The sequence below is a fragment of the Amblyomma americanum genome, chromosome 1 (assembly GCF_052857255.1).
Source record: "Amblyomma americanum isolate KBUSLIRL-KWMA chromosome 1, ASM5285725v1, whole genome shotgun sequence".
Lineage (NCBI taxonomy): Eukaryota > Metazoa > Arthropoda > Arachnida > Ixodida > Ixodidae > Amblyomma > Amblyomma americanum.
This window is the reverse complement of record NC_135497.1, coordinates 354,448,629-354,469,890: the sequence shown is the minus strand read 5'-3', so window position 1 is coordinate 354,469,890 and position 21,262 is coordinate 354,448,629. Positions and strand designations below refer to the sequence as shown.

The 21,262-nt window shown below is 48.9% G+C and overlaps 1 protein-coding gene across 1 annotated transcript; it reads right to left on the bottom strand.

The window, feature by feature from the left end:
* Nucleotides 1–8,778: 8,778 nt before the first annotated feature.
* Nucleotides 8,779–18,171, bottom strand: LOC144100534 (uncharacterized). Its single transcript, XM_077633460.1, has 3 exons — nt 17,495–18,171; nt 10,250–10,391; nt 8,779–9,262 (listed from the first exon to the last, which is right to left on the bottom strand). Exons 1-3 carry the CDS (start codon nt 17,802–17,804, stop codon nt 8,908–8,910), a joined length of 807 nt encoding a protein of 268 aa, XP_077489586.1. The 5' UTR covers nt 17,805–18,171; the 3' UTR covers nt 8,779–8,907.
* Nucleotides 18,172–21,262: the final 3,091 nt, after the last annotated feature.

Below are 21,262 nucleotides of genomic sequence, written 5' to 3'. Positions count from 1 at the left end.
AGGTAAAGCATGCGAAATCTTTTTCCGCCAGCATTTGAAACGGAGCGTAACCGCCGACTAAAGTGGCGTCAGTGTTCAGACTTCTCTGCCGTGCACAGCGACAGGCAGAGGCCGCAGTGGTCACGTCACGTATAGCGGCAATATGTTCCCAGCGAAGAAACGGTTGTTTCAAGGAAGAAAACGAATGCCGTCGAAGGTGAAGCTCACGAAGCGTTGTGCATGGGAAGACGCAGGGCATCATGCAGACAAATGCAGCGCACATCTGGTTTCTCCAGCAATGACGTCACCATGAGTTTCCCCGCGCGCCTTCATCGCACAAAGGAGAAGCCTGAGCACCATCTAGGTTAGAATGAACTAGATGATAGTTCACCGTAGTTGAGGCTTTAATTGGTCAGTACGTCACAATTTTAAATGCTAGCGCAAAACTACTTCGTATGCTTTACCACGGCCGGTCTCGAGGGGAGCGCGCGCTTCTCCTTACGGCCTTCGCAATGGGGTCTGTTTCCGCCTCCCGCCGCACCTCGGTGGGGTCGCCACTGCCCCACCGCTCCGCCACTGCGACTGCCGTTCACAAGGAAGGAGAATAACGCGCGCTAGCTCCCAGTTCGGCCTGCGTCAGTGGTAACCGTCAAGCCTTTATATTTTTACCTCTTTACGCAAAGGCCGCGTAGTCAGCCCCTTTGCCACGGGAGAAATTTGAAACAACGGATTAACGATTGCGCGCTCTCTCCTTTAGCCCGACTGTGTATGGTCGAACGCATTGCTTCGAGCACGGACGTCAACACGTTCTACCCTTATATTTGGCTAAAAAGCAAGGCTATCGGCTTACATAGTTCGTCTTCCTGCAGGTTCTTTATGAGCGTGTAGTATGATTTGCGGCATGTAATACTTGGATGGCAAGTTTCAAAGAGTAAAAGATTCTGCAGCGTACTGATAGCTCCTGAAATTTCAAGTGCAGCTGCTTTAATTTTGCACAACAGCGGCGTTAGCAAGAATTCATGGTGCTCCCCAGGAAAGCGCATCATGCCATTTGCGAAAGGAACGGGTATAGACGGAACCCAACCCTGGGCCGCAGGAGCAGAGCACGTTGCACACACGCGATGTCCAAGACCTCCTCTTGGAACAGCATTTTGAAGTTTGGCGCAAAAATTAAGTCAGTAGTTGACAGTAACTGCAAGAATGAACTAACTGCCAGCAAAGCAAAATTAGTTCGGAACTGCGTTCTGTCAATAAAATCGGCCTTTACGAGTGAACAGACTTATCTGAGAGGCGATGATTATAAAAGATTTGCATATTCTCCGGCATTTTTGTAGCCTCGTCATCGCTTTCGATAAAACTCCCGAGTGCACGAACTTTCCTCACGTCATTCAGGAAACAAAGTAGCACCCCAAAAAGAAGTTTTCAGCAACCTAACGGAGCTCCACTAAAACTCACAGCAATGCGCTTTATACCAGGTTACTTAGCTTACAATGTAAGGAAATAAAAATTAACATTTGCGATGCTTACATCTTAATAAAAGTCCCCGAAAATAAGAGAATAAAGTGCACTGGGCATTCAACTGCATAATCTGAGATCTTTCGCAAAGATATTTAAACCAATTTTTTTAGGCAGCTTAAGGACACGCCGCAGTTTCAATATACGTGGGCAACAAAAAATGGCGCTCTTTATGGTAAATGAAGTCAATCACTGGACATACATACTCTCTGAAATTGATATACTCAGTACGTGTCAATATCTGTGGCAGCATACGCAGCTTGTACTGGTTGCTTCTGCTACGTTCTGGTAGCGTTAGTCAGGCCAGAATGACGACAAGGAATCTTGCGTTCAAGTCGAAAATTGGTTATTGGGCGAACTCGTGTCCTCAAACAGGCGGCGCGGCGATAAAACAAAATTTAAAGGTGACAAGGAACTTGAAACATTAGACGCCTAATGCGCTTACAATTTTGAACATAAAGAGAGACTTGTGCGCAGCTACAGTCATTCCAAAGAAATCTTGTGGCCTCTCGTTTTACAACAAAAGCCAAAACGCCGCGTGCCATTGGCTTCGAGCACGGAACAGTGCAATACAGTTCTTCTTGAGACTTGCTCGCACATTAGTAATTAGCATTCTTTTGAGCTATCGATACAGGCCTCTCGTTCAAGGAAGTTGTGACGTATATGAGGGTGAAAATAAGTACATTCAGGACGTGCGAAAAGCGATATCGGCCAAATCGAGTACTATATACATCTCCCAGCAATCAGTTTATCTGACAGCTCAACGTTGGTGTACATGAGCCTGACTTTCAACTTCACAAGTATCGTCTCAAGCCACCAGCTACGGCGCTCTCGGATTTACGACTCACGCGTCGTAGAGAATATTTTCCTCGATATAGTACATTTTTATGGGACGAGCGCAACACTTCCCTTCTCCAAGATTTCATTCTTTTCCCCTTAGCATTAACTTGTAATTTAATCAGGGACCATGAGATATACACGAGGAAGTGATCAGAGTATTTCCTTCTGTATTTAAAACCACAAATGCCTGACATAGTTGTGGGAAATGTGAGAGTGATTCCTTATTTTAAATGTTTTCATCGAGCAAAGTTTGTGACGAAGAATCTGTGCACAAGTGGACTGTATTGAAGATACGCAGCTTAAGCACCTGCATTTTGCTTTCTTTTATTTCGGTGCTGCGCCCACCGTGAACCAACGGGCTGCAGCGCGAAACCAGGCAAAAACCATTCGCCGCCGCAGATGCAGGCGTGGAGCCAGCGGTAGGGCCGTCGCGCCTCTAGCGGCGGCGGGCGGCGTAACTCTCGGAGAAAAATTCGCATTGCTTCCGCGGCGAATGCGAAGGCCGTATGAAAGAGCGCGCGCGCCCCCCTCGAGACCGGCCGTGGCTTTACCTAGAAGCTTCATAATTCGAATTCTTGAATAGCCGGCAATTCTCAGAAAACCATTTTATCTTCCCTTTCACAAACGATGTCCTTACCCAAGTGAAAATTTTCTGCTGGTTTGCTGCTAAAATCCTACTGGTTCCAGTAGTACTGGTTTATTAGCACATTCCCAGCAGCTACTGGAACAAGCAGCTGATGGAACCAGTAGGCTATGGAATCAGTAGGTGTTGGAGACATTACCGTCCATATAGCATCGAAACATTACATTTAATTCAGTTTAGATAAATCATTCGTAGGATATATCTTTTAATTTTTGAACATTTCTGAACCATTATAAACAAATTTTAACTTCCTAAACACTAAGCACGCAAAAAAAAAACACTTGAAACCTGCAGTAAATTGGTAAACTCATCCTGCAGGACCATGCAAACCTGCCCGTAGTAGGAACTCAAGTACAGCTTCAAACCCCGTCTTGAAAAGCAGCAACTAGCAACACTAAAGCCCTAAAATATACATACAACTTCCATGTGTGACTTGTGCTCACATTCTAATACCACATGGGTTCTTGCTTATATATACCGCCAAGATGGGTGTCCCACAGGTGTTAGTGGTGAATAGTTAATAGGCAAAGTTATCTCATTAAATTTCTGACTTTTTATTCAATTTCTCACGCTCCTAGTCGAATAGGTTTATATTCTGATATTACTTAAGTCTGCAGTGAAGTGCCGCCCAAATTCACCACCGCCGCACAGATTTCCTCCACGACAAAAAAGTAGACCGTTGTTAAAACTTTTCTTGTTCCCTAAGCAACAAACTAATTGCAAGAAAAAAAATATTGGAGTTACAATTTTAATGCCTTGCTTGTTTAATATAGTCAAACATTAAAATGTTTATTTCGTTTACTATAGCGATGGGCCAGCGGAGTAATACAGTACGCTGCGGATCATGGCCCAGTGTTCGCACCTGCTGTTTTTTTTTAAGTTGTATTCTACTATAGCTGTAAAGTTCTGTTAGGTGAAGGATATATTATTAACAAAAAAAAACAGCTCGCCGAACAGAACAACATAAAATCCTTATACTGGAATCAGAACGACCAGCAGAAAACAAGTATAAGCACCGGGCTGAAACCGGAACAACAAACAGGAAACCAGGAGGTTTCCTGCTGGTTCCAGCAGAACCAGTACAAACCAGTCGGCTCCCATACACAAATTTTCAAATGGTAATCTTTGGCAGTACTCATAAGGAACACGACGAACGGTTGTTTCGCGTCTTGGAACGCTTGGCCTTAAGCGGCATGACCCTAAACGAAAAAAAATATCAAGTTTAGTGTAAAAGAGCTTTGTGCTGGTGTGCCGCGTGAGCCAATATTGCATACGCCCGGATACAACGAAGTTTCGCGCAACTAAACATTTAAAGCCGCCATCGAACGTTTGCAGAAATGAGCAGGTTTTTAGATCTTGTTAATCATTACTCACCATTCATTTCAGAGTTGGCTGAACAAACGACACCTTTGGGTCAACTGCAGCAAGAGGGCACTGAGTGGGTCTGCGCAGCGCTTCAGCCGAGTAAAAAAAAATCGGCCGGATGTTTTTATGTCAAGGTCAATGAGAGAAACTGAGATGCGCTATGCGCAAACTGAAAAGGTGACGTTAGCTATAACATGATCCGCAAAACGCCTCGAAAGCTATGTGCGTGGACTGCACATTACTCTAGAAGCGCATCACGAACCGTTGGTTTCTTTGCTAGGAAAGACTCCACTTTATCTGGATCCACCTCTCATTCCAAGGTTCAGAATGCGGCTAATGGAGATTAGTTTCGAGGTGCAATATGTCCCGGGCAAAAATCTGTAAATAGCTGATGCACTCTCCAGACCAGACCTAAGCTCTCAACTTGCGGTATTCAATGCCAACTGCCACGCGTGTTCCCAATTTCGCCTCCAGCCTTGCGAGCCGATGATTCCGACCGAGACGCCTTTTCGGCAATGCTAAAGGGTTGCAGCGGATATCTAATAATAATAATAATTGGTTTTTGTGGAAAGGAAAATGGCGCAGTATCTGTCCCATATATCGTTGGACAACTGAACTGCGCCGTAAGGGAAGGGGTAAGGGAGGGAGTTAAGAAATGAAGAAGGAGGTGCCGTAGTGGAGGGCTCCGGAATAATTTCGACCACCTGGGGATCTTTAACGTGCACTGACATCGCACAGCACACGAACGCCTTAGTGTTTATCCTCCATAAAAACGCAGCCGCTGCGGTCGGGTTCGAACCCGGGAACTCCGGATCAGTAGTCGAGCGCCCTAACCACTGAGCCACCGCGGCGGGTAGCGGATATCTGCCATGTGAAATTCTGTGACTACTTGCTCATGGTGGATTACTTTTCTTCATTTCCGGTATTGTGTCCGCTGACCTCCTAGCAGCACTGAAGGTATTTATCATATAAAAGCAGTGTTTTCTGCGCACGGCATACCGGAAACGCTGGTATCAGATAACGTAGGTCTATTTGGAGGCCAGGAGTTCAAACAGTTCGCGCAGGTTGATGGATTCATAAGTGTGACGTGTGGCCCTAGGTACCAGCAGGCAAACGGGTAGGTACAAAGAATGGTGAAAACCGTCAAAGAGCTGTTGCAAAATTCTGGTGACCTACATCTCGCTTTGCTAGAGTACAGAGACACGCCAGGACCCCTACGCAAAACGACAGCAGAGCTACTCAAGAGGCGGCGGCTCCGCACTACCTTGCCTCTACAACCAAAGGAGTAGACAGCCAAGACGCCCAATCTGAAAGAAGCGCAGGACAAAGACGCAGCTTTCAGGGAGTATAGCGGCAAAACTATGATCACAGGCATGCTGCCCGTCAGCTTTTTATGCCAGGTGATTCTGTTCGGGTCAAGTACTCAGAGTCTCTCTCTCTCTATATATATATATATATATATATATACACTTTTTTGCAGCTTGGCGATGGCCTGGGGGGGGGGGGGGGGTGCGAGGCACGAGTCTTCATCGAGATGTCGTCCTACGCAGCATCACAATACTAGGCCGCAGAAGCCATACCTTTACCAACCAAAAAGCCTATTTTTGAACATTTTTTAAACCCTCCCTGAAACATTTGGTGTATGAGGAGGGAGTCCCCTAAACAGCTTTGAAGCGTACTCCTTGGACTGTATATTTTTCACGGGGAATGTACCGGGGGAGGGGGGGGGCGGATCTTCGATTAGCGCGTGCGTCCGATACATTATCTGTATCACATAACGGGAGGAAGGTGAGATAGAAATAGTAGAGGCGCAAGCCGTCTGCAACCGCCTGATTTAAATTTGACTATAACCAAGCGGCGAATTTGAATGAACTGATTGACAGGTCCCTGAAAGAATTATAAGAACGTGTATGTGAGATGCTGTAAATAGAACGTCGGCCAGCAGTCACACGTGAAAGTTGCATTTACGGCATCTGAAAGATTGCTGAGCTTGCCAGTTTAGCATCAATAATGAAAGAATAATCGTATTTCTCTTTAGCCTCGTCTTCGGAGAGCGGTCCCGTCTGCTACAAGTAGACTGACCGATAGGCGCATCCACCAGTCCGGTTTACGCGCAAAGTGATTGCAGAAAAAATGTGCAAACTTGTTGAAAACACGTTTTTAATGATCGTTATTGCTCAGTTTGAAAAAAAATATAGTACAGCTGTTTATAAGCTTTAGTTCTATTATTATGCCGCGAGGCGGCGTGAGCAGTAGACAAGTTCCAATACATGGGCATGCAGACGGATTCTTAGACGTCACACTAGACGTCTTGTTAGGCGTCCAGAGTATTGGAACGCAGCCACTGTGACGACAAAGCTTCGCCCTCACTCTCCCCTGAGCACGCCACACGGCTGATAAATGTCAAGTGCGGCGTTCGGCTGTTTCGCGGCTGACTGTCAGTATAAAGGGGCGCGTCTCCGCTTTGCGCCGTTTGCCAGACGCGTAATGAAGGGGATTGCGCGCGGTTCGCCGCTGCCACCTCGATACTGCTTCGCTCTCGTATGTCCCGCGCGCCCATGCGTGGTGAGCCTTGGAGCACGGGCATTACGGTGCTCAAGAAATAGGGCAGAACAAGCTATTTTTGCGTCAGGACCCAGGTCTGTGAACTCGGTGAAGCCCTGTTTTGTTTCTGGTAGTTTGTTACTCGTAATTTCGTTGCAGCAGAAACGTGCTTTGATTTTTTTTAGCTTTAAATCAATGATTTTAAAGCAGAGAGCTCCAGCTAGTAATTAGGGTTAACTTGACCAAGCGCCGGGCACTGGAGCGCGGCGTATACGGACGCGAGGCGCGCGTAACTATGGAATGCGAACCGAACTCGGACGCTTCGCAGGCAGACGCACTTAGTCGAACTGCCGAACGCACGCCTGCCGTAGCCGATCTGTGCATAACGAAGACGAGATATTCGAGTAGGCGCTGAAAGTCACACGCAGCACGCATTGCAGAGCCCTCTTTCGTACTGACCGTCAGCCGCGAAACGGCTGAACGCTGCACTTGACATTCATGAGCCGTGTGGCGTGCTGAGGGGAGAGTGAGGGCGAAGCTTTGTCGTCACTCTGTGGACCCTCGCTGCGAGCGCCCGACGCAGGTAGCAGCGCCGCGGTGCGGCCCCGCAGCCGCTCCTTGCGCCGTAGCCGCGGGCCGCGTATTTTTGACCGCAGCTATACTTTATCGTTTACGTGCGTTTAACGTTCCAAAATGACTCAGGCTTTGAGAGACGCCGTAGTGAAGGGCTCCGGAGATTTCGACCACCTGGGGTCCTTTAACGTGCACTGACAATGCACAGTACACGGGCCTCGAAAAGTTTGCCTCCATCTAAAAACGACCGCCGCGGCCGGGATCGAACCCGCGTCTTTCGGGGCAGCAACCGAACACGATGACCACTAAGCCACCGCAACAGCTAGGGGACAGTGGGCTTAGGGGACGTACTGGGAAGCGGTACTTTGAACGCGTCGTTGCAACGTCTGTCCGTCCCTGCGCGCTCTTCCGTGGTTGATGGTTTCATTCTCGCTGCTCAGTAATGCTCGCGTAAACGAACAACCGTAACGTCCGTAGCGGGATGTGGACGCGCCAGTTTTGACATATAGATTGCTAGTTGAATTTATTGCTAGGGAATGCGACCAGAGCGCGCGTTTGATGCACTCGCTTCGCTGCCTGGAACCAGAAGTCCAGCGGCAAGGCACGACGGATCCCCGTGCGCCTGCCGCGGACGGTGACTAGAGCGTGCGGCTCCAACCGCTCGTAACGCTGGCCGGATCCCGAAGATCCCGAAGAGCGCCACCTACGAGGTGGCGCTCCCGTCCCCGTTCCCTTTCCCCCATGAGGGAGACTTCCCTCCTCGCCCAACCCGTGCTGCCCGTCCCCGACGGCCGACGATGAAGATGGGCCGCATCGAAATGGAGGGGGGAAACAGGTTTCCACAGGCTTGACCTTCGTCAGCTAACCGTGCTGAGCGCATTAATGCAGTGACCTTTAGTAGCGCATGATCTTTGTCTGAACAGACGTGATGCGCCATAAAACTGATGAGATGAGCTACCTTGGCACGCTGACGAAAGCTAGAGTTCGACATGACGTAGAATATAGCGCAAATAAACACGAAAGACAGCTTGACGCAGACTAGCGCTTGTCTGCGTCGTCATTTCTGTCTGTCGTGTTTTATTTGCGCTGCATTTTAATCATGAACGTTCACCAACTCGCCCAACTTTCGGCTTTACTTATACTTTACAATCGCTTGCTTTCGAAGTATCGAGCTTGTTTATTCCTCGCTGAGGGCAACTGACTGTGCACTCTCGGTTGCACTCAGCTGTCAGTCCTCGAATCTCACCAAGTAGCTCACTTCACTCCATTCTGGTTTGTAATGTGTTGAAAGCAAATGCTGTAGTGATGAGACATACGCGTGCAACTCAACAGCCAATGTATTTTCATTCCTAGTCAAACAAAAACAAAAAAGGTGCAGGTTTCTGCCGGCTGATGAGTGGGTGCTCGCTGAAGCCGGCTTCTTTCTCGTCCTCCGTAATGTGCATTGCTTAGGGTTCTCCGAGCGCGGCCTCTCCGATGTTGTCGCCAAACTCCAAGTTGTGCAGTGTCTCCAGCATCTTCATCCTGGCGATGCTTCGTTCGCGGGGCACAAGTCTCTTGAGGTGCGCCGCCAAGCTGAGGCAGAAGAACTCCTCGGGGTCCGAGGAGAGCTCCTGCGCCGCCGCGCCCCCTGCCGCCAGGCGATCCGGCATCACGGCAGCCGGCCGCATGGCCAGAGGCCAGGGCTGAGGTGGTGCTGCTGCCGCAGCCACCGCTGCCTCGCGCGTTTCGGCGTCTTCGCCGGGCTGCTCCTGTTTGACTTCCACATCGGCCGGGGCCGCCGCGTTCAGCGTCGAGCGCCTCCTGCGAGGGAAAAGGGAAAGAGGCGTGGCAGCGAGGGTGTATGAGGCACTCAAACTCGGGCTGACAGAGTGCGGTGTTATAGTGGCTTTTACCCCGTAACCGCTAACTTCCGAGTTCGCCCGTTGGCCAATCTAATTTCCTTCCGCCAGCCGCCCACAGCTTATGCTCATTTACGGCGGTTCTGTGCACTGTGCTGAGACGCCTCGTGAAAAGCCTGAGACGCCTCGTGAATTATTATTATTAATTTTCCCAGACACAGACCCCCTGGGTCCGCGAAATGGACATGCCGTACGCAGTGGGTTGCGTGCCACCCAGCATCGCGGCGATCTAGTGCGAGTCGCGCAGCTTTGTGCGGACGGTAAAGCATGGCAAAACCGGGCGCTCGCTTAAGTAGCCGCTGGGCCACGTCGCAGTCACGCGAGGTTGTGCTTGTGACGCGAAGGCGGGCAGGTGTCTTCCTGTATTAATAATAATGATAATAAATGGTTTTGGCAGAAAAGAAATGAATCAGTATCTGTCTCATATATCGCTGCACGCCTGAACCGCGCCGTAAGGGAAGGGATAAAGGAGGGAGTGAAAGTCCGGCCCCAGTAGAGTATCTGTTACGGGTCCAATTGGACTTATTTTTGGAAATGTGGCGGAGAGTTTGAAGGATGCTTCACTCCCGCCATCGGTTGGCCCGGTATTCCACTACCTCCGGGATCGGCCTTGTCTTTAGCGCGTCTTTACTATCCTGTCTTTCTATCCCATCTTTCAACTCCCCTACTATCTGCACGAGGTAGCGATTGTGGCTCGGCTAGAGTCATTGAGCAGGCCTGTGCACTTTCCTTTTCTCTCTAACTGGCAACAACAGACAGACACGGAGTGAAGGAAGAAAGGAAGAAAGAGGTGCCGTAGTGAAGGGCTCCGGAATAATTTCGACCGGAGCCCTCCACTACGGCACCTATTTCCTCCTTTCTTCTTTCACGCTCTGTACACAACACTCACGTTCGCGGCCTCAGGAAGTCATCGAGGAAGCCGAGATCACGCTCCAGCACGCTCCACTGCCCGTTGGCGCCGGCGCGCCGGCGCTTCTTGCGCTTGAGGTACGTGTCCCGGAGGGTGCGCCACCGGGTCTGGCACTCCTCCACTGCGCCAGGGAACGCGCGGTTTGGGGGGAAAACAACCATGCCTTTGTCGCGTTCAGGGGCACCCCACGATTAGTATATAGCTTTCGTTAAAACAGAAACCGCTCTTCCAGCGCCCCGTCAATCTTGGTATAAGTATAAATGACAGTGCATCGTCGTGAGGGGTATGTATAGTCTCATGCAACTTGTCTGCAGTGAAGCTCCGCACACATTTACAACCGATGCGCAAAATTCCTCCACGACAAAACCGTAGTCAGTTGTTAACACTTCTCACATAAACAAGAAGCTAATCGCAAAAAAGTTGTAAGCTCTAGAATTTTCATACCTGGCTGGTTTAATAAAGTCAAACGTAAAAAAAACTGATTCGTTTACTTTTGTGGCTGGCAAGTGGTACTCCGAGATATGTGATACAGGCGTAATTTCCTTTCCTTGAAACCATTTTTATTTCATTTCATTTTCTTTCGCTTACGGGCGCCGTTCGGGTGTCAATCAATCAATCAATCAATCAATCAATCAATCATTTTTTATTCAAGACAATAATACAAGACTATTGTCTTGGGGGACGTGACAAAAGGCGGAAAAGTGCCTGACGAGGTCACGCCACCCTGTGGCAAGCAGCGGTTTGACACTCATGCAGAGTTTCAACAGAGTTTACATGCAGAGAAATGTCTTAGATGAAACTGTATCCCCCAACCCCCTTATTATATATATTTTTTTTTACAGTGCAAGAATATGTACAGGAAACAGAGTACAAGAATAAGTGCAGCAACTTCTGCTAGCAATACATGTTAGCAAAACACTTCCAAACATAAAATACATGTAAACTATCGAACTTGAAGCACATGGAACATAAAATTGAAAACAAGAAGAAAAACATGAAAACATAACACACTAGTCTTCCGTTAAGAATAATCCCTTGAGTGTTTTCTTAAACCTGCTTAATGAAAGATTTTCAGTTAATAGGTCGTGAATGACGGGATAGTTGTTTAGTAAATCTGCTATCTGACAGCTTAATCTTTGATGTCCATAGTTTGTTCGAGCTCGGGGCTTGACTATGATGCTTTTTCTTAAATCGTACACACTTCTTTTTTCTTGGTATTTTGTTTCAAAGGTAGATTTATCCAACCGGTATTGGCGGTAAACTTCCAGGCTTAGTCTGTATTTGTAGAACTGAGGCATTTGGAGTATTCTATGCGATCTATAGTAGGGCGCACAACTAGAGGACAGCTCTAAGTTACTGATAGCGCGTATTGCTCTTTTTTGTATTGATAGTAAGGAATCTAAATTTGTTTTCGTTGTGGTTTGCCACACAAGAGAACAATAGCTAAAACGTGAATGTATAAGGGAGTAGTACACTAGTCGTTTGATAGAAGCTGGCAGGTAACACCTCAGTCTGTTTAAGATGCCTAAGGCACGAGAGAGATCAGTTCTAAGTGTGTGGATGTGAGCATTCCATAAGAGATTTTCGTGGAATGTCACACCTAGAAATCTGGTAGTAGAAGACTGTTGTATGTCCAGGCCATTAAATTTTAAACACGGAATTGTATACATTTCTGTACCTTTGGAACGAAAGAGTACATACTTTGTTTTGTTTATGTTTAATGCGAGCCGGTTACTTCCCAGCCATGAGGTTAAGCCCAACATCCAATTGTTCGCCTTTCTGAACAGCGCATCTAAATCCCTACCCGAAAAGAACACATTGGTGTCGTCCGCATATAAAACCAAATTCGAGGCACCCGGTATATTTACAATATCATTAATATAGATGAGAAATAAGACTGGCCCTAGGATGGACCCTTGTGGTACACCATACAACAGAGTGTTTGTCTCTGAACATTCACCATTGATGACAGTATACTGCTCACGTGAAGTTAAATAACTCATGAGGAGAGTACCAGCTATACCCCTGACACCGTAATGCTGAAGCTTTTTTATAAGTATATCATGTTGGACACTGTCGAACGCTTTTCTAAAATCGAGGAATATACCCAGAGTTAATGCCTTGTTTTCGATATTGTGCAGAATTTCATCTTTTATTCCAAGTAGTGCTGTTTCTGGAGATTTGTTTTTCTGGAAGCCGAACTGTTGCCTTACGATAATATTTTGCGAGGTTAGAAATCCAACAAGCCTTTTGTTTATAATATGCTCAGCTATTTTCGAAAATACAGAAAGCACAGAGATCGGCCTGTAATTGTTCACGTCATCGAAAGAGCCTCCCTTGTGTATAGCCGTCACACGAGCAAGTTTCATTTTGGCTGGGAAAACTCCCTTTTCCATTATAAGATTGCAGATGTGTGCAATAGGAGTACTAACTATTTGACTCACAGCCTTCAGTGGTTTTGGTCTGATCTCATCAGTGCCAGATGCACAACCGTCTTTTAGAGACATAATTATATCTTGCACCTCGCTGAAATCAGTGGGGGACAAAAATATTGTATTCGGATTACTTGCAGTGACATAATTTTCCCAAGGTGTAGAAGAAGGGACATTTGTTGCGTCGGCTAAAGGAGCACCAGCAGCGAGAAAATGCTCATTAAACAGGTTTGATACCTCTGCTTCAGACAGATCGGCATTCCGAAATTTCACTTTTTTTGTTTCTGCATTCTTATAGATTAACTCTCTCATGGTTTGCCATACCAGTCGTGTATTACCGTTCACCTGTGTAAATTTATGTGTGTAGTATTTGAGCTTTGCTTTTTTTAAGTCTGAATTTAGCAGATTTCGTACTTTCTTGAATGCATGAAAGTCACTTTCATCTTTTGTTTGCAAGAATGTTTGGAAAAGTCGGTTTTTCTGTTTGATTCTTTGAAACAATTCACGAGAAATCCAGGGCTTTCGTACTTTTTTGTTCTTTTTTCGGGGCTTGAGGGGAAAACATGTGTTATAAGCAGATACAAAGCATGAAAGGAAAGCGTCGTAAGCGGCATCGGGGTTCGAGAGCTCCAAAATTATGTTCCAGTCAACATTTGTCAGCATGTCCCTAAACTTGTTAACATTGTACTCGGAGTAATCTCTAATTAATACTTTGTGTTCGGGGGCGACTGTGTGTTTGCAGGGTAACACACAATATATTGGCAAATGATCGCTTAAACTGCAGACCAGGGTGCCTGATTTTACATTCTCACGAGGGAAACTTGTAACGCACAGATCAAGAATACTTTGGGAACTTGGTGTAATTCTTGTCGGTGTGGTGATTACGTTGGAGCAACCATAAGACTCGTATAACTCTTTGAATTGTAAGTAGGCTTGATTGTCAAGGGAAGCATTCAGGTTGAAATCACCCACAAGAACGCTTTCAGACTTCAGCTGAACACTGAGTTCAAGTATCTTTTCAGTAAACTGCATAAAGTCACGGAGAACGCCTGATGGAGGACGGTACATGACAGAGAAAATCATACCACGACACTGTATAACTATGCATTCATAATTATCGCCAATTATCTTGAACTCCGGAAGTACCTTATAATTAAGCTTTGATCGGATATATACAGCGATACCACCACCACGCCTCCTACAGCGACATGCAGATACAACATCATATCCGGAAAGTGAAAAACACTCGTCATCACATGAGAACCAAGTCTCTGTAAAACAAATGATGTCATAGGAATGATTAGGTTCCGACAAAAAAGAAATTACTTCATCATACTTGTTGCGTAAACTCCTGGCATTAAGATGAAAAACTGAAAGTGTGGGCAGGTTTTTCATTGTGGAAGAAAATTTCAAAGAAAAACAAACTTGCCAAGAATAATCACTGCAGATCATCAAGATCCTGAACCGTGCGAATCACCACAGCATTATCTCCGCTCTTCTTCCGGACTAGCACTTTTCCGTTCGTGTGCCATACGAAAGCGTAGCCTGCGTTCTTCGCCCACTCCTTCGTTTTTGTCAGAAGACTACGGGAAAGCCTTGTCATGTTTTCGCACATAAACATCTCACCAGGTTCATTCCTTAGTGTCTGTCGCTTTGCCAGCCAGGCGTCACGATGTTCATGACTGACGAAGCGAGCAATGATGCCCCGTGTTTTGCCTTGTTTCGCAGGAAGCCGATGTAGTGCGGTGATATCTTGCTTAGTTAGTGGCTGAATATCCAGTCTAGGGGCTAATTCATTTATTTTTTCGAGCAAGTTCTCGTTTTCAGTTTCAGGAATGCCGTGAAATTCAATGTTGTTGCGACGGCTACGCCACTCCAGGTTATCTACATCTTGCATTATCTGTTGCAGTTCACTGGAAGAGTCGGCCTTTTCTATCTGATCCATGCGTTCGGCTAGTTTTTTTGTCGCTTGCTCTTGAATTTGAAGACGATCCTGAAATTCATCGAACTTGTCTGACAGGAACTTCACGCTGGAGTCAAGTGCGTCTACCAGTTTAGGGAGAGCTAGAAGAGTATCGAGTTTGGTCTGAATTGCTAGCAAGTGCGCTGCTAAGTCGCTGTCTAAGTTGGGGCTCTCCGAGTCATCGCTTCGTGAACCCTTGCTACACCGGTCACACTTCCAAGATTTCTTGAAAGAACCGCGTTTGGAATTCCATGTTTCGTCACTTATACCAGAACATGCACCCAGATGAAAAGTAAATTGGCATTCTGAACAGGTCATATGCGGCCCATTGTCGGGAACCCGCGATCGGCACGCACAACAACGCAACATGGTTAAAACCGTGGCAAAGCAGAAAAAAATAACAAGAGGTCTTTGGCAGCAGCGGCATAGGCGGTGATAAAACAACAAAAAGAAAAAAGCAGTACAGAATAATATCAACCAACCTGTAAATACACAGAGGAGAGGCTCAGATGCCGTGCACGAGGGTTGATGCCGCCGCTGCCAAATGACGAACGACGCCCCTCGCGGGACTTGTTGCCGGTTGTCGCTGTCGGCGCTGGTGCAATGGCGATGGGTTTTCCCGGGTTTGCCGAGCCGTCTCGAATATGTCCACAGCAATTTCAGGCCGATGTGGCCGCGTGTGAAAGTGTGAAGTCGGTGGAATCAGTGCGTTGCCGCAAATTGCTGTCCTTCAGGTTCCAGAACACCGGGTCGGGGAAAACTGTAAATACACAGAGGAGAGGCTCAGATGCCGTGCACGAGGGTTGATGCCGCCGCTGCCAAATGACGAACGACGCCCCTCGCGGGACTTGTTGCCGGTTGTCGCTGTCGGCGCTGGTGCAATGGCGATGGGTTTTCCCGGGTTTGCCGAGCCGTCTCGAATATGTCCACAGCAATTTCAGGCCGATGTGGCCGCGTGTGAAAGTGTGAAGTCGGTGGAATCAGTGCGTTGCCGCAAATTGCTGTCCTTCAGGTTCCAGAACACCGGGTCGGGGAAAACTGTAAATACACAGAGGAGAGGCTCAGATGCCGTGCACGAGGGTTGATGCCGCCGCTGCCAAATGACGAACGACGCCCCTCGCGGGACTTGTTGCCGGTTGTCGCTGTCGGCGCTGGTGCAATGGCGATGGGTTTTCCCGGGTTTGCCGAGCCGTCTCGAATATGTCCACAGCAATTTCAGGCCGATGTGGCCGCGTGTGAAAGTGTGAAGTCGGTGGAATCAGTGCGTTGCCGCAAATTGCTGTCCTTCAGGTTCCAGAACACCGGGTCGGGGAAAACTGTAAATACACAGAGGAGAGGCTCAGATGCCGTGCACGAGGGTTGATGCCGCCGCTGCCGAGATATGTGAGAAAATTATTAATAGTACTACTACTGCTACTGATAATAATAATATTTAGATTTTGGGGAAAGTATATGGCGCAATATCTGGAAGAAAGAGGTGCCGTATTGGAGGGCTTCGGAATAATTTCGACCACCTGGGGATCTTTAATGTGCACTGACAACGCACAGCACACGGGCGTCTTAGCCTTCTGCCTCCATAAAAACGCAGCCGCCGCGGTCGGGTCCGAATTCGGGGACTCCGGATCAGGAGATGAGCGTTCTAACCACTGAGCCACTGCGGCGGGTGAGAAAATTGGGTAATTATTTTTTGGGAAAAGGAAATGATACAGTATCTCTCTCACATATTGGCGGACCCCTAAACCGCACCGTAAGGGAAAGGCTAAAGGAGGGACTAAGAGAATGAAGGAAAAAAGGTTCCGTAGTGGAGGGCTCGGGAATTTCTGCCATATTCAACGAAACGCGGCCGCCGCACCGAGGTTCGATCCTGCGTTCTGGTGTTAAGCACACTAACGCCGTAACCGGGTATTTGGTTATGGCATATTGGGAGGCCGACGGCGAAATCGGTGCCTTTTAAGATGGTGCTGCCTCACATATCTATAGCTGTAAGAAAACCGAACGCAAATGAAAGAAAATAACGAACGTTACGTTATCCTGACAGTAAGTAGCCTAGGCCCGGCACGTAGCCAGTAATTTTTTCGGGAGGGCCCAAGGGACTTCTTACAGGGCCCTGCCTCAAGAACGGAAAGGAGAGGGTGGAGGTGCTTGACATTGAGGAGTTGCTCGGGCCCCCCAACCCCCACGGACACGTGCCTGGCCTAGGCCTTTTAGTACCCCAGCCACCGACGGCTGATTAATTGCGACGACGGGCAGTCGTGAGAGGAAAGGCTTCCGGCACAGTACTGGACGCGGCAGCAAAATACTAATATCGCTTCGAGAGAGCCAGCAGTCTTCGAGGTACAGACCTGACGTGGCAGCAGAAGGTTCAGACCAGATGCAGCAGCTCGTGGATCTAAGGCACCGTCAACTAGGACGCCTGTCGACAACGGACCAGAGACCACGCAATTCTACGCGGCAGCTAGTCGCGAAGACACTCTGGCTATGAGCCCGCAATCATCGGTACGACACTCGTTCCCGGCAAAGCATCCTCAATGACGCGAACAGCTGAAACGCGCGCTCATCCAAAAGACACGTCCTTCTATAGGCACCATCAGCTGTGCCATCAGCACGCCAAAGGAGCCTACGGAAGCTCAAGGCTCACGGCAATACGTAAAAGGAGGCCGATTCCGCATCGTACGGTGCCAGCTACACCGTATAAGACGCGGTCCACACCAAGTGTCTGCGACGAAGCCAGCTGCGAGGTTGCAGTGCACCTCGTCGGACACGTACGCGTTCGAGACCGGAGCGCGAGGCCGGCTGTGTGTGCGGTGAACGCAGCATGCAGCGGCTCACCGGTCACGGCCAGCGCGGCGGCGATTTCCATCCAGGCGGCCTCCCGGTAGCCGGCCTCCTTGTGCAGCCTGGAGTGCTGGTCCCAGAGCTGCGTGTGCTTCTTCACCTCCTGGACGAGCTTCTCGTTGAATGAGGCCATTGCGCGGACCCGATGGAACGGAACACTGATCGTTGTCGTCGGGCTCGGGCTTCGGAGCCGCGTGCCAGCGTCTTCCTCGTCTCTTGCAGTGGTGACTGAGACAGCGGTGCCCACCACAGCGCCACCACGAGCTCCCGCGGGATACCGCACGTGCGCATGCAGCGCCGCCATGCTGACTTTTCTCTGCGGCGTTCGTTGCTGCCGGTCGTGCGGAAAGTCCAATCCAAGCCTTCGTGTGGAGTCTGTGGACACGTAAAGCCGCGATCAAAAATACGCGGCCCACGGCTCCGGTACAAGGAGCGGCTGCGGGCCGCACCGCGGCGCTGCTACCTCCGTACGGCGCTCGCTGCGAAGCTGCTCAGAGGCTGCGTTCCAATACTCCCAAGTAGATGGCTACTTAGACGTCCAGCCGGACAGCCGCCATCTTGGGACGCGTTCCATTTCTCACGAAGCCGTCTAAGATGACTGCTTCGTCGAAGTCTACATCGATGCAGGCTAACTTGCTGTCTAAAGATGGCTGATGTACGCTGATGAGCGAGTCGTGCTCTTGCAGGCGTCGGACTGTACCCGGAGTATAGGAAAGGAAAAATGTGAGTCATTCCATTATGTTATTTGGTACGCAAACTAGTGGCTAATTAATCTCCGTGGACGTGCGATTCCTAGCAGTGAATCACGCAGGAGAAAATCGTGCAGTTGAGAGCTTTGCCACAGCAGCGGACGCTGTAGGTCTGTTTACGTGATTGGGCATCTGACGATGCCGGATCTTAATTAGCACCTTTATTTTAGAGATTAATACTCGTCGCTGTCGTTGGGTTCCTCGACGGGCGTTAAGACGGCTAGCGTGACGGTTAAAAAAATATGTTCTGTTGCTGTATTAGTTAGTTGCATCAACTCTTTTGCGTACATACTTTTTTATCTCTATAGTCTCAGAAAAAACCCATCGGCATGTTGCGAATTGATTTCAGTCTTTGCAGGATTAAAGCTCGCTGCTGTCTATAGGTTTCTCGCGGTCTCCGAGTGCCACGCACGGCAGACAGCAGGTTTAATGGCACGCGTGCGTTTGTCTGTTGCGGTGTATATTAGCCGTATCGCATTTCGCGTATATTGATTACAGTCTCTCGTATCCTTTCTTATGTTTACAGGACCGTCTGGACGAGCACGTTCGAGGAGCATGTACAGTTTAGCATCAATAATAAAAGATTAACCGTATCTCTCTTTAGCGTCGTCTTCGGAGAGCAGCCCCGTCTGCTACAAGTAGACTGACCGATAGGCGCATCCACCAGTCCGGTTTACGCGCAAAGTGATTGCAGAAAAAATGTGCAAACTTGTTGAAAACACGTTTTTAATGATCGTTATTGCTCAGTTTGAGAAAAATTATAGTACAACTGTTTATAAGCTTTAGTTACATTATTATACCACGAGGCGGCGTGTGCAGTAGACAAGTTCCAACACATGGACATGTAGACGGGTTCTTAGACGTCACACTAGACGTCTTGTTAGACGTCTAGAGTATTGGAATGCAGCCACTGTGACGACAAAGCTTCGCCCTCACTCTACCCTGAGCCCGCCACACGGCTGATAAATGTCAAGTGCGGCGTTCAGCTGTTTCGCGGCTGACTGTCACCACGAAGGGGCGCGTCTCCGCTTTGCGCCGTTTGCCAGACGCGTAATGAAGGGGATTGCGCGCGGTTCGCCGTTGCCACATCGATACTGCTTCGCTCTCGTATGCCCCGCGCGCCCATGCGTGGTGAGCCTTGGAGCACGGGCATTACGGTGCTCAAGAAATAGGGCAGAACAAGCTATTTTTGCGTCAGGACCCAGGTCTGTGAACTCAGTGAAGCCCTGTTTTGTTTCTGGTAGTTTGTTACTCGTAATTTCATTGCAGCAGGAACGTGCTTTGATTTTTTTAGCTTTAAATTTATGATTTTAAAGCAGCGAGCTCCAGCTAGTAATTAGGGTTAACTCGACCAAGCGCCGGGCACTGGAGCGCGGCGTATACGGACGCGAGGCGCGCGTAACTATGGAATGCGAATCGAACTCGGACGCTTCGCAGGCAGACGCACTTAGTCGAACTGCCGAACGCACGCCTGCCGTAGCCGATCTGTGCATAACGAAGACGAGATATTCGAGTAGGCGCTGAAAGTCACACGCAGCACGCTTTGCAGAGCCCTCTTTCGTACTAACCGTCAGCCGCGAAACGGCTGAACGCTGCACTTGACATTCATCAGCCGTGTGGCGTGCTCAGGGGAGAGTGAGGGCGAAGCTTTGTCGTCACTCTGGACCCTCGCTGTGAGCGCCGGACGCAGGTAGCAGCGTCGTGGTGCGGCCCCGCAGCCGCTCCTTGCGCCGTAGCCGTGGGCCGCGTATTTTTGACCGCGGCTGTACTTAATCGTTTATGTGAGTTTAACGTTACAAAGCGACTCAGGCTTCGAGGGACGCCGTAGTGAAGGGCTCCGGAAATTTCGACCACCTGGGGTCCTTTAACGTGCACTGACAACGCACAGTACACCGGCCTCGAAAAGTTTGCCTCCATCTAAATACGACCGCCGCGGCCGGGATCGAACCCGCGTCTTTCGGGGCAGCAACCGAACACGATAACCACTGAGCCATCACAAACAGCTAGTGGAAAGTGGGCTTAGGGGACGTACTGGGAAGCGCTATTTTGAACGCGTCGTTGCAACGTCTGTCCGTACCTGCGCGCTCTTCCGTGGTTGATGGTTTCATTCTCGCTGCTCAGTGATGACCCGCCGCGGTGGCTCAGTGGTTAGGGCGCTCGACTACTGATCCGGAGTTCCCGGGTTCGAGCCCGACCGCGGCGGCTGCGTTTTTATGGAGGAAAAACGCTAAGGCGCCCGTGTGCTGTGCGATGTCAGTGCACGTTAAAGATCCCCAGGTGGTCGAAATTATTCCGGAGCCCTCCACTACGGCACTTCCTTCTTCTTTTCTTCTTTCACTCCCTCCCTTGTCCCTTCCCTAACGGCGCGGTTCAGGTGTCCAACGATATATGAGACAGATACTGCGCCATTTCCTTTCCCCAAAAAACCAATTATTATTATTATGCTCAGTGATGCTCGCGTAAGCGAACAACCGTATACATCCGTAGCGCGATGTGGACGCTCCAGTTTTTACATATAGATTGCTAGTTAAATTTATTGCGAAGGAATTACACAGTTAAAGCCAGATTTAATGATGTGTAGAGCAGCCACGAGTTATTTCGATAAAAATAGAAATTCGTAATATTGTTGTAAGACATTTTTCCGCCCTTCGAAATCTGACATTGCATCGTGGTGTCAGCGCACGTTAAAGATCACCAGCTGGTCGAAATTATTCCGATGTCCTCCACTACGGCAGCACCCTCTTCCTTTCCTTCTCTCAGTTCCTCCTTTATCCGTTCCCTTACGGCGCTGTTAAAGTGTCCGCCGATATGTGAGACACACTGCGCCATTCCCAGACTCTGTCGGGACTCCTGTACCGAATCCGCTTACCACATATGCGGGCATTACAACACATCTGCGCCTCAGTAGGCAGACGTTCCCAGAGCCCGCCAGGGCCTGGATAGAGCTGAGGAACGACACCGCAGATAGCTGCAAACGGGGTCGTTTCTGAGCCGTGCGATTCTAAAACGCTTA

What these genes read in the sequence shown, in the direction of transcription:
- LOC144100534 (XM_077633460.1), bottom strand. Translation starts at nt 17,804, where the DNA reads ATGGCGGCGCTGCATGCGCACGTGCGGTATCCCGCGGGAGCTCGTGGT. An exon ending in CGCCGCGCTGGCCGTGACCG is followed by an intron (nt 10,392 to 17,494) that starts GTGAGCCGCTGC and finishes TCCCTGGCGCAG; the next exon opens with TGGAGGAGTGCCAGACCCGG. An exon ending in GACTTCCTGAGGCCGCGAAC is followed by an intron (nt 9,263 to 10,249) that starts GTGAGTGTTGTG and finishes TTTCCCTCGCAG; the next exon opens with GAGGCGCTCGACGCTGAACG.